The 19,770-nt window shown below is 45.8% G+C and overlaps 1 protein-coding gene and 1 long non-coding RNA gene across 28 annotated transcripts in view; one reads left to right on the forward strand and one right to left on the reverse strand.

Annotated features, from left to right (window-relative positions):
• The window catches only part of Tmem131l (transmembrane 131 like), a 133,825-nt gene extending 132,547 nt beyond the window's left edge, over positions 1 to 1,278 (reverse strand). For 23 of the 25 annotated variants that reach the window (XR_015668663.1, XR_015668655.1, XR_015668654.1 and 20 more), the window contains exons 1-2: positions 1,114 to 1,278; positions 455 to 525 (exon numbers count right to left, since the gene is read on the reverse strand). Coding sequence is in view for 9 of the 25 variants with exons in the window: in XM_087633167.1 (XP_087489293.1) it covers positions 455 to 525; positions 1,114 to 1,237 (195 nt within the window). In the remaining 16 variants the exon portion in view is untranslated. 25 annotated transcript variants of the gene reach the window in all.
• Positions 1,279 to 1,415: 137 nt separating this feature from the next.
• LOC134485933 (uncharacterized) overlaps positions 1,416 to 19,770 on the forward strand; it is a 31,102-nt gene continuing 12,747 nt past the window's right edge. Inside the window, exons 1-3 of one of the 3 annotated variants that reach the window (XR_015675945.1) lie at positions 1,416 to 2,051; positions 2,990 to 3,160; positions 5,763 to 6,938. This is a non-coding gene — a long non-coding RNA (uncharacterized LOC134485933). Of the gene's footprint in view, positions 2,052 to 2,989; positions 3,161 to 5,762; positions 6,939 to 19,770 lie in introns of those variants that run through there. The other 2 variants (XR_015675942.1, XR_015675946.1) reach the window with 2 other exon arrangements.

The following is a 19,770-nucleotide window of genomic DNA, read 5'->3' on the forward strand; positions in this document are numbered from 1 at the left end:
AAGCTACTTTGGCTAATGGCGAGTACCACTCACTAACATTTATGAAATCAATATTCCCATTGTGTTCAACCCTCCAGCCACTTGCCATCCACACCACACCCGACTGCTTAGAGACAGCACTGTAGACCCAGAAGCAAGTCCTCCGCCCACCCTGGACCACTAACAAGCCAAGGAAGCCGCCACTAGCCAGGCGCAAGGCTATGAGACACACAACCCTGCTGAGGTGGCCTGGACACCCACCTTCTGAACTTGGGGCGGCCCTGACTCACACCCTGTCACATGGCCGGGGAGGAGGCTGAAGAGCCACCGTTGCCAGGTGTTCAGGCTCGGCACGACCGTTTATTTGCCTTGCAAAGTGACCGGAGCGCTCCTGTGCCAGTGGGGGAAGGCCGGTAACCTCCAGGCCTCTCCTCCCTCACACGCCCACACCCGCCCTGTCACCGGTCCTTCTCACCTGAGTGGGCAGCAGGAGTTCCCCTTCTTCTGCCTGCCACAGCTCCACCACGTTCGGCAAGGGCTCAAACGCTGCACGGACACCAAAAAACACACCGCGTTTGTAATGCACGGAAAAGAAACGCTTCCTGTTTCCTCGCCCGTCCCCTCGTGCCACCCGCCTGCCCCAAACAAGTCTCTTTCTCCTCTCGGAGGGGAGGCCACCCGAGGGGTGAGCCTAGGATGCAAATACAATGCCCAGTCGGCGACCCTGGGGTCCAGAAGGTGGGGGCGTGCAGCTTGGTCCGGACCAGAGGATGAGGCCGCCGCACCAGGCACGGCGACCCCCTAGCCACCGGGCTGGGGGAAACAAAGCTGCAGGAAGCCGGGCGCGGCGAGGCACCCGCGCGCCACACAAAGCGGGGGATGCGCCCGGGGCGCAGGGGCCCGCGCACAAAGGCTCCGGGGCGCGCGCGGCTAGCGGTCCCGGAGCTCCGTGTTGCCCGCTCCTGGCCCAGCTTAGAGTCGCCGAGGGGACGCTGCGGTCGCAGGGCTGCAGTAGCTCGCCATCCCCAGCCGCCCGCGTCCCCTTCCTCCGAGAACCCTCACAGATTTCAACAGTTCCCTAAAAGAAAGGGGGGGCGGGGCGGCGGGGACAGCCAGCCCCGACGACGGGCTGACCTTGTCCCTGAGCCCCTCCTGGACGGCAGCAGGACAGCAGGACCTGGAAGACGCCCAGCAGAAGGTTCACGGCAGCGGCCGTACGGCGGTAGGCGCCGGACTGCGGGCGCCGGAGCCCCGCCATGCTGGTGCTCGCCGCGCTCGCTCGCAGCGATCTCGTTCTCTAGCTTGCTGGCGCCGCGGCCGCCTAGCCGCGCCCCGGGCCCGCCCCCGCGCCCTGGCCCCGCCCCGCCTCCGGCCCCGCCCCCCGCTGTTGGGCCCGCCCCCGCAGCTGTTGGACTGCTGCTCAGCGCCGGCGCGCCGCTTGCTTCGGAGCGCGTGTGCTCCGCAGATAGAAGGGGATGGAACGCGGCGGGGAGCGGAGGGACGAGGACAATGCGAACGCTCACGGCGCGCAGCACGTGCCTGAGAGCCCCCAGCAGCTTGATTCTGGGGGTTGGGACTCGCGGCCCACGGGGAGAGGGTGTTCTTCTTAACTTTCTTGAGGTTCTCTTTGTTGATGACACCCGGGCCTCGGTCGGGGGCAGTAACCCCGAGGGAGGGGTCCTGAGAATGAATCGTAGCCCAGCGCTTGGCCTTGAACAGGATATTAGTGGAAATATTGCTGTGGTTGTCAGGAAACGCGAGTGCAGCCGCACAGCTACTGCCAGTTATGCAGCGAGGATATCCGGTGGCTGCGAGGTCTGTAATTTAGAATAAGAAGCTCTCCCAACACCCGAGAGGCTGACCTCAGCGCCGCGTGGCGGTAATGCGCTCAGCGCCCTCTGTGGAGACTGTCCAAGTCGTGACAGGTGGGAAAGCTTCATGGTAGGTTAGACCTTAAAGAACCCTGCAGAAGTACCTGCGGAATCAGACTGCAAAAGTGAGCTAGCCACTTACTAAACGTAGCTGAAGTAGAGGGTAAGATCGCCAGCCCGTTTCCACCATTAATAAGTAGTGTAAGTCATACTTAGAAATGTATTTTCTGCCTCTGTTTTTTAAGTTGATTTGCTGTGTGCGCAGACGTAGCTCATATGAAACTCTAGAGAGTGTGAGCTGCAGGAAGTGATAGTGTACACTTATCTACTTACATTGATCTTCTGTTTAATTGCTTCTGGAGCCTTCCAGTCTAGACTATGGGGGAAAACATGGTCACATAGCAGGTCTGATGCCGGACAAAGACAATATGAACGATGGATGTTCTCACAATACCAAACTGAACCCAATCTCGTTGTCTGGATCTAACTCTAAATGAGGTCAAACCACCTGATTTCTTTGCCATACTTAACACTTGATAATGTCCACATGAAAATGTCATTTTGCTTTGCCTAACTTGGGACAGCTCCAATTATTTACTTTTTTTTTCCTGGGTTGCCTGGTTTTTCTAGATTGGCTGGGTACATCCCTAGCAAGGATGTTCTGTCCTGTCCCATTGGACCGTTTTTTCCCTCTTCATTTCACTTCTCTGGGTTTCTGATTGCCCCTTAGATGCTGAAATTCCCTCATTGCACTCAAGGTTCTCAGTAAAACAGAAGCCTATGTACTGGGCCAAAGGTGTAGCTAGGCTAGAACATGGTTCAAGTCATAGTGCTACAAAACCAACATTTGAATAGCCAATGCTAGGTGTTTCAGTTTTCCCTTACTATTTGTTATGTTAATATTATATGTTAATTTTAATGTTACTTGATTGTAAACCTATATTAAAAAAAACAAGCAAACATTGTCAGGTTTAAAAGTCATGATGTAAAACTCCACCGACTTTTAAATTATTTTACCTTTTTACTAACAAAGTCCTATACTAACAAGTGTCACACTGTCAGTGAGAATTACTTAGAAGACAGAGGAATATTGCCACAGGCCATATTTGAGTCCGCTCTTATTTACTCTCCTACCAAAGGTTTTCCAGGGCAGCCTGCTACTTCCACTTTGAGGTCTTTACAAAGTGGGTAATTGACCGTTGTTCACCAAGCCAGAAGCATGTATCTGCAGTGCCATGAGGCAGGAGGATGATCCAGGATCACACAGCTGTCTTCTTAGATAAATCTGACCCACTCAGCCCTCTCTGGAGGTATGTTTCATGCTGACTCATGAGCAACAGGAAGGTATGACCCATTAAGCAGCTTCCATGTTTTGAAGTAAAATTGCTCTCCTCAGATAACACCTATGTATTTGTGCTGTTACTGCTATCCCCTTGTCAGTGATAAAACCACAGACTGTTAGAGCTGAGAAATTGAGGAAAATCTTTATTCTTTTTATTTAACATGTTGTTGTTGTTGTTGTTGTTGTTGTTGTTAAATCTACATCATTAGCTAACAATAAAAAGCAAAAACACATTAGTAAAAAGCTCACCCTCAACTCTCCTAGTGGCCCAGGCCTATGATCTCTGGTTTCTAGAACTGCTGAGGTGAGGGAGGAGGCTAGAGAGCTCTCAAGGCCATCCTGTGGGCCACAGAGTTCATACAAAGACCACTTAGGCAACGTATGGGACTTTGCCTCAGAATTAAAAAGGAGAAGGAGGCTAAGGATGTAGCTCAGGAGTGTGGCCTTGCCCCATTCACAAGACCTTGGCTTTAATCCTCAGCACCACAAAACCGCAATGACAATATCAGTTCTTATTTTAAAATATCTGTGATGTTAACAGTGCTTTTTAACTCTTTTTTTTTTGAGTTCAGATGATAAGTTTCTATACACAAATTATATCTCTACATAAAATTGACTCAAGTGGTAAACCCAGCAGCCGTAATCTAGACAAGATTTAGGCATGCTAAATCACAGGAAGTACTGTGAAGATGAGATAAGGCCTGCTAAACATCTGACATTAGGTGCTCAATAAATGCTAGACATCATAGTGCAGTTTATTCCCATTGTGGAGGTGTGGCGACCTAAAAAGTATTAAGTTTGATAGTAATGCTTCAAATGCACGAATTACCTATTTATTAACATAGCATTTATCAAACATTGGAATAATTCCTATACGTGTAGCAGCCTTCTGCTGGCCCATCCATCAGTTTTAGGCCTTACCCCAATGAAACAAGACCAAGAGTTTCACTAAGCTAAGGAATCTAAGCTTCAGCTCTGACTGGAAGGAACTTCCCACAAGCAGAGTAGAAATCTATATTCTTGAGATGCAAACTGCTGCCTTGACTCGAAGGCACTCTTTTTGCTACAGCATGCTTTAGAATTATTTTTACACTTATTTATTGTGAGTGTAAGTGTGGAAGTTAAAGGATAACCCATGGAGTCATTCTTTCCACCGTGTGGGTTCCAGGACTTGAACTGTGGGTCATCATGGTTAGAAGTAATGGCCCTTACTTCTGAGCTACCTTGTTAGCCACGTGCTATAACTTCATCCCATCTTACCTCCGGAAGCCGCCAGTGTCTACAGTTATTAAGAATTCTCTGCCCTGAAAGAAGACCCTCGCCGCATGCAACTAGGTGTATTAGATTTCCCGGGTTCGGAATTGTTAGGAATCCATCTTTCCTTATAAATTACCCAGTCTGTAGTATCCCATGATGGCAATGTTAAACGAGCAAAGACATGAAGCATTTTCTTGGCACCCTCTTCCTCCCATGTCCAGCCTTTAAAACAAGTCTCAGGCTGTAGCCCTCTATACCCTTCAGATCCTCTCTGAATGGACTCAGGTAGCTCTGTGTTACTTCATCTTTAAGGCTATGAGTCTCAGATCATTAGTGCATCTGGAAGTTCCACTCTTTTTTTTTTTTTTTTTTTTTTTTGGTTCTTTTTTTTCCGGAGCTGGGGACCGAACCCAGGGCCTTGCGCTTCCTAGGCAAGCGCTCTACCACTGAGCTAAATCCCCAACCCCTGGAAGTTCCACTCTTAACGCAACTGCCTGCGTGTCATTAATAGCTCACTGTATTATAAGCATCTCAAGCATGACATATCTCAAATTCTTAATTCCATCTATCCAAACTTCATTGTTTCCGAGTCTTAAGTTCAAGTGTTGGTGCCACCGTTTCCCTAGTTCCTTGAGCCAAAAGCCAGGAGTCATATTTACTTCTTCTTCCTTTTATTTCCTTTAGATTTATCAAAAAGATCATAATGTGTCCACTTCCAGATTTTTTCGCATAGCTTGCCTTTCTACCATCATCCATGTTACCACAGCGCCTGTGTGTGTCTCTCACACAGGTGCCTGTGTGGCCTTGTACTGGCCTCTCTGCTTCCATGCTCCTTACATCACAATTGTGCCGGATCCAGAATGGCCATTTAAAAATAGAGCCCCAGTTGTACATGAAGCTCCCCAGTAGTTTTCTGTAGTAGAAACAGAATTCATATTCAGGTAAAACTGTCCAGTAAGAACTATGAGAGATCCACCCATGCCCGCCTTCCACTTAGCCTGACCTCTCCAATGACCAGTGCTCTTCTGCCTAGTGGCCTTCATGTTCTCAAGCCCACCAGAGCTAAACCCTTTGAGCCTTTGCACTTTCTTCTTTTAAATTTCTTTTATTATATCTTTGTATCTTATTTTATGCCTGGCTGTCCTGGAACTGGCTGTTTGGACAAGCCTGGCCTCAAACTCACAAAGGTCCAGGAGCCACTTCTCTCTCCATCACGTGGAAGGCTGGGGGACATTCACAGGTCATCCGGCTTGGAAGCAAGTGCCTTTACCTGAGGAGTCATCTCAGCAGCCCTCACTCTGTTTTCTCTGCAGAAATCCCTATGTCCTGATTGTCACACTGGACTCTTGTGACCCATCACTCAGGTAGTGCTGCTGTGTTTGCTTGTGCACTGAGTGGCCAAGGCAGAGAGGCTGGAGTTAACCATGCTAAGCCATCATTCAAGGATGCCTGAAGCAAAGAGAGCATCTCATTCTACAGACTGACTGACTAAAGGCCAAACCATGTGGCCAGGAACTATGTCCTGAAAGAGAGGTTCCCCTTTCTAACCTGTCATGGGAAACTCATGGTACCTACATGACTATATACTTCCTAAGAACCGGTTGGATCTAGTGCAACCTTTATTTTATTTAGAAACTAAGGTTAGGAGGTGAAACAGCTAACCCTTGTTGAAACTCTACCTCCTCTCATCATCTGGTCTCTTGACAAGAATATGTTAGAAATAACTTTTAATTCTACTTGATATAAGATATTTGTAGTAAATTTTTAAAAAGCTCTATAAAGAACCAACTATAGTTGTAAAGCTTATGGAATGAGCTGCAACTAACTATGAATTGGCCTACCCACATGCCATTGCAGTGATAAATAAGTGATAAGTAATGCCTTCATAAAGGCAATATGAAACTCTGTAAAATCTGTCATATATTTCTTTTGAGTCTCCATACATCTAAGCATACAGACCTTGTCCTTCTATGGACCTGTCTTAGGGTTTTACTGCCATGAACAGACACCGTGACCAGTGCAAGTCTTATAAAGGACAGCATTTAATTGGGGCTGGCTTACAGATTCAGAGGTTCAGTCCATCATCATCAAAGTGGGAGCATAGCAGCATCCAGGCAGGCATGGTGCAGGAGGAGCTGAATTCTACATCTTAAGCTGAAGGCTGCTAGGAGAATATCAGGCAACTAGAATGAGGGTCTTAAAGCCCACGCCCACAGAGACACACCTACTCCAACAGGGCCACACCTAACAGTGCCACTCCCTGGACTGGGCATATACACAAACCATAACAGGATCTCTGTGCATGCTGGCTCATGGCCTACCGAGACAGTTACCCATATAAACCTCTAAGGTGAAAAACATATTAACTTAATGAGTCTCACTTTGTGATTGGAATTGTCAGCTTGGGGAATCAAAATGTATAGATCCCGTCCTTGCTTGTTTTTTCTCCCTCATTGTTGGAAATAATAAACTATCCAAGAGGAGCAAAAGGACTGAGTCAGTGTCTTGATAACATGGTCTCGGGAAACCATTACTTAAGATCCTACATAAACAACAGTGTAATACCTAGCCCTACTGGGAAGCAGAAATGCTACCTACTTTTTCAACTCTGTCACCATTTACATCGTAAAGCCATTGTTCTCAGTCTTCCTAATGCTCCAACCCTTTAATCCAGTTCCTCATGTTGGCGACCCCCAATCATAAAATTAATTTATTGCTACTTGGCACTGTAATTTTTGCTGCTGGTATAAATCATAATGTAAATATCCGATATGCAGGATATCTGATATGTGACCCCCAAAGGAGTCGCAATCCACTGTGGAAACTCAGCCGCTGCTTTGAGAAATGGTGTTAGAAATGCTCATGTAGCATTCATGATGTACCAGGCCCCGCCCTAAACACTGGCATGTCAGTCATTCCATCCCTCCGGTAACCCCATCGAATATAGGTGCTACTGTTCCTACTGTTTCAAACATGGAGAAATAGAGACACAGTGTCTTAGTCCATTAAGACTTCCGTATCAAAACACTCTAGACTGGGTGGCTTGAAAATGACACCGACTGGTTCCCCACGATTTTAGGAGAAGTCATCTGAGGTTAACATAGATCCAGTATCTGGTGAAGGTCCAACTCCTAATTCTATCTATTCAATATGTCTTCTCATCACAGAAGTAGCAAGAAGTTCTCCGAGGTCTTTTTACAAGGCACCAATCCCACTCGTGAGGGTTCCACCTTTGTGCTAGTGACTTCTCACCCCTCCGACAGGATGTCCGAGAGAAACCACCTGAGGTCAGGCTCCATCTCCTAAAAGTTCTGTAATCTCCCCAACTGCAGCACCAGCTGAGACCAACACAGGAACTAGCAGGGGCATTTCATCTTCAAATCATAACAACCCTCATGGCCTGACCACTTGTCAAACGTGCCACCTCCTAATACTACCACAGGTGAACCAGAGGGGATGCTAACATTTGGCTCACAGCACGCAGAGAAGCAAGGTGTAATTGCTCAGTCATAAATCAGTGAAAGCAAAACTAGAATTCAAAACGAGTTCTTAATCTATACTTTAGGACACTGGGACAGTGCTTCTTAACATCCTCAAGTGAACAGGTAGTTGAACTCATGCTGACCACTGCTGTAACAGTGACCATTTGAACATACGCAAGCAGATGGAACTGAGTGTATAGCTAAGTGGTTGAGCACTCGCCCTGACATCCCCAAGGCTCTGGGTTCAAACCTAAGAACATCAAAAAGCATGAAATTGGAAATACTGAGCAAAAGTCACAATAGGACCAGAAATGTGAACACCTTTTAACAAAATGTCAAAACCACAGAGCCCCTGTCTGGTTATTGAATGTTCCATGATTCCAGAATTAACAGTATACTGAGCAACAGAGATGCGGGGAGGGAGGGTCTTTCCATTTAACTCAGGAAACCATGTAGTACTGTGTGAGTTAAGTCCTAGAACTCAGCTGTTGCACGACCTCCCCAAACTTCACTTTAAGCTAAACGGCTGACAGATCCACCTGAATAACCTCTCTGCCATAGGCTTTACAGCCTATCAGATGCTTCCCCTCCATGGCCTCTTAAAAACAGTCATAAAATGGTAAGTCCTCTAAGTCCTTTCCATCTCTAGCTTTGAGTGGTTTTCTGCCCTAACCTGAGAGCTTGAAAAGCAGAAACCTGAACTTTTAAAATTCATCAATTTTTACTGCTCCAGAATTTACCATGTAGAGCAGCTTCACAGCTTCCTGGATTGGCGTGCCTTCAAATTACAGTCATGTTAGGCTTGGCACATAAAGTTCAAATAACAGCCTGCTGGCTCAGCACTCGGGGCCACATATTTTGAAGAAGGAATGATAGAGGGCCTTCGCCCTCCAGATACCTGGCCAGCCCATCTAGCATCACTTTGGCAAAGTTAAAGTATATATAAAGCGGGGGGGGGGGGGGGGGGGGCGAGAATAGGACAAGGCCTGAGCATCTAGATGGACGCTGCAGGAGAGGAATGATGGCTCAGAAAAGGCTGTCACCAAGTCAACTTCAAGGACAGGCCTGCAGAAACTATGGCCTTCACAGACACCCTGCCTCAGTTCTTCTACTTGACCCAGGTTTAAGTCAGAGGCCCCTTCACCAGGATAAGGCTCTCTTACTCTGCCTCCAAAGGCCAATAGACAACTGCCCGCTGACTGAGAAAGGAGCACCCTGGGTAAAGTAAGAGCTCATCTGCCCATCTTCCTAGGATCAGTGTCTTGTTCAGAGCTAACAAGAGCAGGAAGAACCAGGCACAGTGGTGCATGCCTATAGTTCTAGCTACGGCAGGCGGGAAAGATCACTTCAGCCCAGAGGTTTGAGACCAATCTAGGCATCAGGGCAGCTGATGCCTTCTCTACATAAACAAACAAAGGTGAAAAGCAAGCTGGGCATGTAGTATATTCCTACATAAAACAAAACAGCAAATGCCCTGCTAATGAAAGAACCAAACATTCACCTAGGCAGACATCAAGAGAACCTCCCTCTGAGCTAGGATTCAAACACAGGTCCTAGCCCCCGACTCCGCTAATATGCCAGAGCAGTTTGCTGCAACAACAGGTTAAATTCAGTTCTCTCTCTCTCTCTCTCTCTCTCTCTCTCTCCCCCCTCCCTCCCTCCCTCCCTTCCTCACTCTCTCCCTCTCCCCGTCTCTCTCCTTACCTGTCTACTGTCTCTGTCTCTCTCTATCTCTGTGTGTGCACGCCTGTATGTGTATGTATGTGTGTAGAAATAAAAGTACGCCCTTATGGATGTGATAGATTTGCCCATTCACTTACTGAGAAGGACACCCTCACAGAGGACAGAATATGACCTCTGAGTCCACACCCTTTGAGACACATGCCCCTCAATACCCCATCAGAATAGGTTAGTGAGGGCCTTCACCTAAGCAGAAAACTAATTCCTTGTGACTCAGTCCTCACAGCGTGTCTGGCCATTGCTGATGTGGGGGAGAAACAGTTCTTTCAGCTTAGGAAGAACACTGACTGCAGCCAAACAAGACATGCAGAGACATAACCTGAGGCAACTCCACCGCCAACAGTAGCGTGGAGGGAACAGTAGGAAGCATCACTAACTGGAGCCCAGCTCTTAAGAGAGTCCTTGAGACAGTGGGTTGGAGCCAAGGAGTAGAATCACAAACAGCTGGAGTGGGAACCTCAGCCCAGGGCTGCTGGGCTGCTGCAGGGGGGCTGTGAGGGAAGGCAGCACACAGCTGCATTCCTGAGACATTTGCATTTCCAGAAAGCAGTAGGAAATACAGGAGAAAAAACACTGTAGGGCTCAGGGAACTTTGGTTCCCATTCTCACTGGCTACATGCCTCCTGCTCCTCCCCAGGGCCCTCATTCTGTGTGAGCACTTTAAGCTGGAAATGGTGTGCTGGGGCTGAGACCTGAATAAGGAACATTGGCAATTATCAGTGGATGAGGAAATGTGTATGCAGACCACGGCAGTAACAATGCTACCAAATAGCAATGAAACGTCTGCCCGCCCTCCTTCCAAGTGGAACTATATATTACTATATATTAAAGTTATCCGAGGACTGAATTCTTTTTAAAGATTTACCTCTGTGTGTGTGTGTGTGTGTGTGTGTGTGTGTGTGTGTGTGTGTGTGAGAGAGAGAGAGAGACAGAGAGGGGCAGACAGAAAGAGTGTGTGTGTGCGTGTGAGAGACAGAGACAGAGACATAGACAGAGACACAGAGAAACGGAGAGAGACAGAGTGTGTGTGTGTGTGTGTGTGTATGTGTGTGTGTGAGTGAGAGAGAGAGAGAGAGAGAGAGAGAGAGAGAGAGAGAGAGAGGCAAACAGACAGAGAGAAAGAGTGTGTGTGTGTTGGCAGGTGTACACACGGAGACCACAGGACAGTTTTTGGGGAGTCAGTTCTTCCCATTATTATTATTGTTGTTTTAATATTGTTATTCCTTCATTATTATTAATTACTATTATTATTTTGAGGCAAAGTCTTTTGTGATGTCTCTGTGCCGATTGGCCAGCTTCAGGGTGAATCTCCTGTCTCCATCACAGAGTGCTGGGTTCACAGATAGGTGCTACCCAAGTCCAGCTTTTTATGTAGGTTCTAAAACTGAAACTCGGGCCATGGCATGTACTTTTACCCACTGACCCATGTTCCCAGCCCCTTGAATAGTTTTTTATTGATACAGTGCCTGACTTAGAAATGCAAATCAGGACAGCTGTGGTAGCATTTTGTTTTATTTTGTTTTACCTTGTTTTGATGCTGGGGACTGAAGCCCAGGGCCTAACACATACCAACTGTCTGTCTAGCTCCAGCCTCTGCATTGTTATAAGTTCATATAAGTTATATATACGTTCATAGCACCAGAAACAAGGTGAATTATTGTAAAATTTAGTATTGGGAAGGATTTGAAGAACTCCACTCCTACAATACCTATGACATTTTGAGACAATCCCCTTCCTTGAAGAAAAACTGAATAAGGGATTAGAGCCCTAAAAATGACCATACCCTTGACATAGTGGTAGTTACTAAAGTTTAGAGTAAACAATTTAAATATATTCTGCAAGTGATTTATGCCAATGTTATTTATAAGAGCTCAAACAGGAAGAAGGTCAGGTAAAGCCCCTGAGCAGAGAAAACAAAGAACATTTGGACAGCCTCAGGGAGAAAGTATTCAATGACGGATACATGGTGCACATGAGTATACCTTTTAATACTGTAAACAGGAAGACGTAGGAGGAAGTGCTAATGAAAGGAACTTCCAACTGGAAAAGCACAAAGGGGGAAGAGGCCTGACTTTGGACAGAAGGAGATGGGGCTCCATCTGGGAGGGTGACTGGCAGGATCAACATAGGTGAGGGTGTTTGTTTAAACACAAACTACTACTCAAAAACTTACAGAAGCCTAAGCATGTCTGCACTCCTATCCCTACCAAATTATCTAAGGATTTTCATGTGCAGGAGGCACAGTGAGATACCTCAAGGTAAAGGCACTCGCTGCCAAGCCTGAGGGCCTGAGTTCAAATCCTAGGACTCACGAAGTACAAGAACTGACCTCAGCACGTTTTTCTCTGACTTCCACAGGTGTGCTTCCTTCCATGGGTGGCATTCGTGTACACACAACCATGTGCATGCATGTACACACACACACTCACAGCATATCATTTTCCCCCTTTTGCAAAGGGATAAATCTTGCATGCTTGCAGGAGATAAAGTGGAAGGCAGGGAGCGAGAGACTTAAATGGAGGAGGAGCGTAACTGGATTTCTTTGCTCTTCTAGATCAAGACAATCCAGACATCTCTAATAACAGGAAACTGGTACACTGGCAGTTTACAAGGAGCAGGTTCTGGACAGGGAATGGTTAGAATGGTCCTAGTTGTCCAGGGGAATTAATGTAATAAAGTCAAGTCTCTGGAAAAAATTTTTAAATTGGATATGTGTAGCCACCCCTCAAGAAAAAGCCCATGTGTTATCCGTAGGGGAATAGGCAGGTAGGTCTGATAGAGTAAAATATGTAGAAGTACTTTGCTGAGAAGAAAATGCTTTCTAATGCTTGCTCTTAAGATGATGACGGTGTTATGGTTACCAATACCCCCACCCCCTCAAAGGCTCATATGTGCAAAGCATGGTCCCCAGTGAAGCACTGTCCAGAGGGGAGGCTCTGGGGAAATAATTGGATCATGATGGCTCTGAGAGTTCGTTGATGGGTTCATAATTGGATAGACTGTGGTAGGAACTCGGGAGATGGGATCTAGTTGAAAGGATTAGGTCCTTGGGGACCATAGGCTGTCTTCAGTCCCTAATTCTGGGTTTCATTCTGGGTTTCTGCTTTCCAGGAAACCCTGAGGCCATGAGCTCCGGTCTGCCACACAATCTCTTCCTCATGTGCTACCTCCTGACAAACAAGAGCTCAGGGTCAGTGGATTTAAACCCCAAAAACATCTACCAAAACAATTATATCTTTCTTTAGGTCATTTTTCACAGACATGTTGTCACAGCACGAAAAGGTGACGAACACACTATAGTGTCACTACATGAGACTGCAAAGTTAGCCATGGTGTTCTTAGACAATATACTCAAATTGAGAGAGACCAGGTCTTTTGGGTTCAGACTCCATTTTGGAGAACATGACCTAAGGTTGAACTCAAGTTAATTAACAGGTCAGCGGTACCTAGTGCCAGTTTCCAGATTACCCCCCAACAAGACCTGTGACTTGCACCAGTTTCCAGGTTACCCCCAACAAATCTGCACCTCCAGGTTACAAGCCTGCCCCTGGCACTTCACTTCCTAACAACCACCAATCAGGAGGAAAGCAGAAGTTAAGTTTATGGTTTGGCTCCCAGCAGCAGCCAATTATGATAAAGGCCATAATGGCCTCTCAATCATGTGTGTACCAGGCTAGATACCTACTTCTAGCCTCTATAAATGCTTGCTTGAAGCTGGGCTTGCTCCTCCTCATTCTCCTGCGTCAGAGACAGTGGTGTGGCCCAAGCACTACCTTAAATAAAGAGACCCCAATGCGATTGCATTGGAATCGACTCCTTGGCGGTCCTTTTGGGGTTCACAAATGTTTCTTGGCACAACAAAATCAAGAGATGGTTTTATACTTTTTTTTTGAGACAGGTTCTCATGTACCCCAGACTTTTTCCAAACTCATTATGTAGCCAAGGATAGCCTTACTCTCCTGATTTTCTGTCTTCACCTTCTAAGCTACACCTGGTTCGTGTGGTGCAAGGATCAAGCCCAGGACCTTGAACATGTTAGGCAAGCCTTCTTCCTTTCAGTACCACGGACCAAGCACTTCGCCACTGTGCATTAGCCCATCCCTTCTCTCTTCATTTTTTGAGACTGAGTTTGTGATGTTGCCCATGCTGACCTCAGATTCCTAGGCCCAAGTAATCTTGCCTCAGCCCAAGCCTGGCTCATTTCACAAATTCTTATACTTCTAAACTTAAAAAAATCAACAATAAGATAATCTTTCCTCTAATTAAAGCTGTACCAAGTTTCTTGACCATTTACTTAATCAGATTCTTTTTGGCAAAATTTTGGTGATACGTAATTCAGACATACTTTTCAGTCAGGTTGTCAATTAGTAAAATGTTCTAAAAACACCAAGTCAATTATGATTTGTGCAATGATTTTATAGTCTGAATATTTAAAATCATATGGCCACTAACACTCATTCACTCAGTGTACACACAGAGACACACACACACACACACACACACACACACACACACACACACACACACTGGTAAAGTAAAAGCAATAAGACATTCTTTACAAGGGTCCAGAACATGAAGGTTTTAGGACTTAAATAACCTTTTCTGATCATTTCAATGCGCAAATCCCATCTTTCGAAGGACAGCATTTCGTCTTTTGGCTGAGCCTTGCCATTTGGTTGCACAAAGGCTTCTAAATGACTCCTGCTGCATGCATGCTCTTACACGCACATACACGTTACTCGAGTGTTTAGCTTCTAGAGCCAAGAGTCAGCTTCTACTTCGTGCCTCGGGCGTATCAGGTTTCAACTTACACTGTCTTGAGTTTTGTACACATACTTCTGTACCGTATTAAAGCCGACGCTTTCCACTGAGTTTCTTCTCCCCACCACCGAGTCTCAGATGCGTTCTCCAGCTGTTGTTAAACACCACTGCAGCACTAGGCGCAGATGTCAATGTGCATAGAACTGTATTTCTAGTTCCCAAAAAGTAGCATCTCTACCAAATACCAGGAGATCTGTTCAGTGGAGGTGGTTTTTGTCTTTATCTTTTTTGATGACCTCAATTTATGGCATTTGTCCTGGGCCTATGTTTTGTGTTGCGTTTACAAAGGCACACGTACACACTGAGCCTAGTGTTTTTAGCCACTTCTCCAGCTTCAAGTGTGCAAGACTTTGTGCTAATGGGGAGACAGACAGAGTTACAGCTCCGAACATTCCCTGCCCCTGATCCAGAACATGTGTTATCATCTCACACACTGTAAATTGATTCCAAATCCCTGCCAACAGGGCATAGGCTGCATTCCAAACAGCCAACGCTCTGGGACAGTGAATAGTAAAATAGAAATGGAGCGTGCCTTCCCTTTATTCATGAGGAAGTCTGAGTATGTTCAGCCTACATCCCATTTTCTTATGGTTTTCCCCAGCAAATACCTTGGAAGATAAGGGACTAGCTTAAAAACCAGTCCTTCCCTAACGTCTAATGGCTGCTGCCTGTTCCAAGCTCTTGGTGAAGGTTGGTTATCAAGAAACAGGGCGGGATGCAGGGACCATTTAAAATAATAAAGGGACTCTCAATCAACTGGTGAGAGACATAAACAGTCTGACCCTGCTCTCCCAGGAATAGAAGTCTAGGGTTTTGAAAGCAGTGTAAACAGTTGCAAAGTCTCTGCCATTACCTACAAACGAACTCCTAGCACAGATGACAGATAAAACAGGCAAGTGTTCTCAAGTTCCGGACCGGTCCAGATTCTCAACCTGAGTTTACAGTTAGTTGATCCCTGGCTAAGTCTGTACATCAACAAACATGGGAAAACTTGACTTCCGTTTTTGCGACCACTGAGGCCTGTAAATGGAAAAAGAAAAAGGTCATTAATTAGTCTCTGGCCCTGGGAATGTCTTGGAGATAACAAGGAAGGTGACCAAGTCTCTTCTAAAGTCCCCAGCCTCACAAGTGTCTGAGCAGCCCTGACTTGGCTACTGTGATTACCCTTCTGCATCCCAACCAACAGTCACCTGACAAAGTCTACACTGTCTCTTTGTGTGTTGAACATTTAGCCTCTTCATTTAAAAAATTAATTAACATTGTAAATATTCAAAAAGAATTTTGAATACTATTTATTGTATACAACATGTTACAAAATATGTAGACATTATGCAATGGCTACATTGATCTAATTAACATAGTCCCATGCTTGTTTCTTATGGTTAGAAGATTTTAAGACCTACCCTTGGAATTTCTTAAGAATATATTTGAGGCACTTGATCCAACACTTCCTCATTAGATCCTACAAAACAGACGCATATATACATGTGGAGCTAGGGTGGTAATTAATAATTCTCAATGCTAATGCCAGAGGGTGAATTGCCAAAGCTTTATAGAAATATTTTCAAATTAAATCTCATTCCATATGTAAGAGAGCTCAAGAGACTGTGGCTTGGTCTTGTTTGCCCCCACTTTATTAGCTAGGGACAGCTAGTAAATATATATAAACTAGCTGGCTGCACCCTGGCCCAAACCATTTTGAAGTGGATCATTGATCCCCTGGCCTTCAGGAGGCCTGACAACCAGCACTAACTCACAATCCACCAACAGAGTGACAGACCCCAAGCCTCAAGGTACTTACCCACAAAATGGAAAGTTAGGATTTTAATGTCTGTTTCTACACAGATTGCTTTGATTTTTGCTAATTTCAATCCTTTAGGGAATGAAAAAAATTATCAGAAAATGAAAATATATACACATATATATTGTATATATATGGTCATAAGCAACCTTATGTAGTTTTTAAAAGGTGTCATATCAAAGTCAGGGAGGCAATACATAAGATTATAAAATATAAGAGAACAATTAATTCTGTTTAATAGATGTTTTCATATCCTAAAGAGTCAACATTGTATAACACTAAAGATGGATCCTCCTTAAGTGACAGGACATAAGTCTATCAAATGAAAGTCCCACTTGAGAAATGTCCTCTTCCATTCGGACCACAGCAGACACTGTGCCCAGCATTTGCCAAGAACGCCACTGACTAGAAGCAGGTCTATTTCTGGACCTGCGTGAGTCCCAAGCCAGGATGTTGAATTCTCTGAAGGAAGGAAGGAAGTCTGATGTAGCTGTGAGGAGGAGCATTGAACAGCCTGCCATGGGAAGTAGAGGTGATCATCCCTGTAGGAGAAGGTGACTGAGGCGGTGGAAGTAGGAAGAAGAGTCAGGCACGAGTTTCAGCGGTGAGGCAAAGGCAGGCTTCAATAACAAGACGGCATGTGAGCAAATGTTACCCCACAGCTCTCTGGGGCCAGAACAGTCTCAGCTGAGACCTTGAAACAGGAGGGTGCTGCGTGAGGCCAGTGTGACTGGGGCTGTGTAAGGGAGACACTGGAGATGAGGTCAGACAGGAGCAGGTGCAGGGGTGTCAGCACCCTGAGCACAGCAGATGCTCTGACCTTTACTCTGCGATCATTTAAGCAGTCACAACAGGGTTTTAGCAGGGTGACATGGTCTGATGTACACTCGATAAGGCTCCGTCTGGCTGCTGTGCTGCTGTTGAAGGCAGGTAGGCAACAGCACGATGCACTCGCAGTCCAGTGAGGAGGCCCGTGGTGCAATCCAGACTAGAAGTTGTAGTGGCTTGTGCCAGCCATTAGCAGTGGAGGGGCTGAGAGGCAGCCAGGCTCCAAATGTTATCTAAAAGGAGATAAAAGATTTTCCAACAGTATAAGTGCAGCGAGATGGCTTGGAGGGTAAAAGAGCTTGCCACGAAAGCCTGATGAACTAAGTTCAATACCAGGAACTCACGTAAAAGGGGAACCAGAGGATGGATTGCATACTTGTGTTCTGATCCCTGCGAAGTACTGTGGCTTACGCACAACACACACATACCATACACAGAAACACACATCATACACACACAATAGTAAACAGCAATTAAAAAAGAAAGCTCTAAAAAATGGCAAGAGAACAAAAAGCCTGGCATATGAAAGGTGGGGAAGCTAAGACTGACTCTAAAGTTGGCAGCCTGGGCAGCCAAAAGGATGGAGTGACCCTTGGGCATAAAATCAGCTGTTTGACTATAGGGTTTGTTTGTTTGTTTGTTTAAATGGCCCATTTGGCCAAATGCCCATTCTGCCACTCCAATGCATCTCCGCTTTTCCGCTTTCCAGACGAGCTTGCTCTTCTGTGCTTCCCCTGTCCTCCCTGCCTCCAGTCACCCTTCTCCCCTTCTTCCTCGGCCTATTTGAAGTTTGTCCATCGCTTCTGTTCCAACTGCTCCAGAAAGCCCATCCTGAATATATCCACAGGAAAATAATTGTGATTTTTTTTTATCTTTAAAGATTTGTCTATAAGAGTTTCTGATTTGCTTATTTTCATAAAGTGATATTCAATGTTGGTTTTGTTTTCTCAGTCATTCTTTTCATTAAGGTTCTATATTCAACTTTTTATTCTTGACAGAGAGACAGAGAGGTACATGTGTGTTATATGTTCATATGTGTGTATGTGTGTGTGTGTGTGTACACCTGTGATTCTGGGTGTACTTGCAGGTGTGTGTTCGTGTGCATGATGGTGTGTATGTGTGCTACATGTTCAAGTGTGTGTGTACTTGTACATGAGAAATGTGAGTGTGCACACATGTCAAAGCCAGAAGTTGACATTAGATGTCTTCCTCAATCACTCACCCCTTTACTTTATTCTGAGACAGGGTCTCTCACTAGAGCATACTGATTCAGCCAGGCTGACTGGCCAGCAAATTCAGCCATCTTCTGTCTCTGTCTCCCAGGGCTGAAGTTACAGATGCACACAGACATTCTCAGCTTTCACTGGCTGCTAGGGATCTGAACTCGGATCCTCACTTTGCATAGCAAGTACTCTACTGACTACAGCAACCCCCCCCCCCCCCAACGACAAACTCCTAACTCTTCACCTCTTCCTCTGCACCAGGAACTTCACAGAAGGCTAGCCCTGCCTGATTAAGACTTTCCCAGGGTCACATGCCAGGCTCTCCTGTGTTCAAGCCTTGCTTCTCTGACAGTTCCCTTCCTCTGTCACCACTGGAAACTACCTAGATCATTAGCATCCGAGCATCCTCCTAAACAATGACAGCATTTCACAACTGCCATGGTTGACTGCTTAGGCAAGCATTTCCTTTGCTCTGTGTTGTGCTGTCCCCTGTGCCTAAGGACTTGTGCAGACATTTCAAGGCCTGCTGATGAACACCCAGCTACAAATCTCTCAACTCCCTGGATTCAAGAATGCCAGCTTACCCTTTGCCATGCCACAACACAAAGGACATCTGAAATTGTGTCATCTCCCTTGCAAGGGCCTGCTGGGGTTAGATAATTTTTCTAAGAGAGAAAAAGGTATTGAACACTGAGAAGGCAACTTATAAAGGAAGCATTAAAATGGGGAGAAGTTTTCAGTTCAGAGGGTGAGTTCATGACCATCACAGTAGGAGCATGGCCGCAAGCAAGCAGACATGGTGCTAGAGTAGTAGCTGAGAATTTATATCTGTTCCACACTTTTCAGGTAGAGAGAGAGACAGAGATAGAGACTGGGCTTGGCATGGACCTTAGAAATCTCAATACCTAACCCCAGTGACACTCCCCGGTGACCTCCTCCAACAAGGCCACACCTTCAAACCCTTCCCAAACAGTTCCACAAGCTGGGGATCAAGCATTCACACATGCAAGCCTGTAGGCACCATTCTCATTCAAACCACACAGAACCTCAATTTCCAACCGTGTTTCTCTTCTCTGCTATGTTATCTCTCTGTGTCTCTTAGCTGATCAAATGGCTCCATGGATCTGGCCTCAAACTCTTTTTCTGACTCCAAATTCTCTTGATCTTACAGCTAACACAATGGCTTTTCCTGGGAAAGGTCGGCCCCTCAAATTCAGAATGCTCAGAATTGTTTCAATAACTTCTCCTTCCAGCTACTGGATTCTCTTATTTCTCCTATTTGGGCTTCTTGAACAATGTTCAAGCCCAAAGTAGAAACCTGATGGTTTTCAACTCTTTCTATTTTCTTAATCCTAATAACAAGACTGAATTTTCTCTTCAGTGTTTGGCCATTCTCTTTCCACTCACAGAATAGCTAATGGGAACC

The sequence above is a fragment of the Rattus norvegicus genome, chromosome 2, assembly GCF_021556685.1.
Source record: "Rattus norvegicus strain SHRSP/BbbUtx chromosome 2, alternate assembly SHRSP_T2T, whole genome shotgun sequence".
In the NCBI taxonomy this organism is placed as follows: domain Eukaryota; kingdom Metazoa; phylum Chordata; class Mammalia; order Rodentia; family Muridae; genus Rattus; species Rattus norvegicus.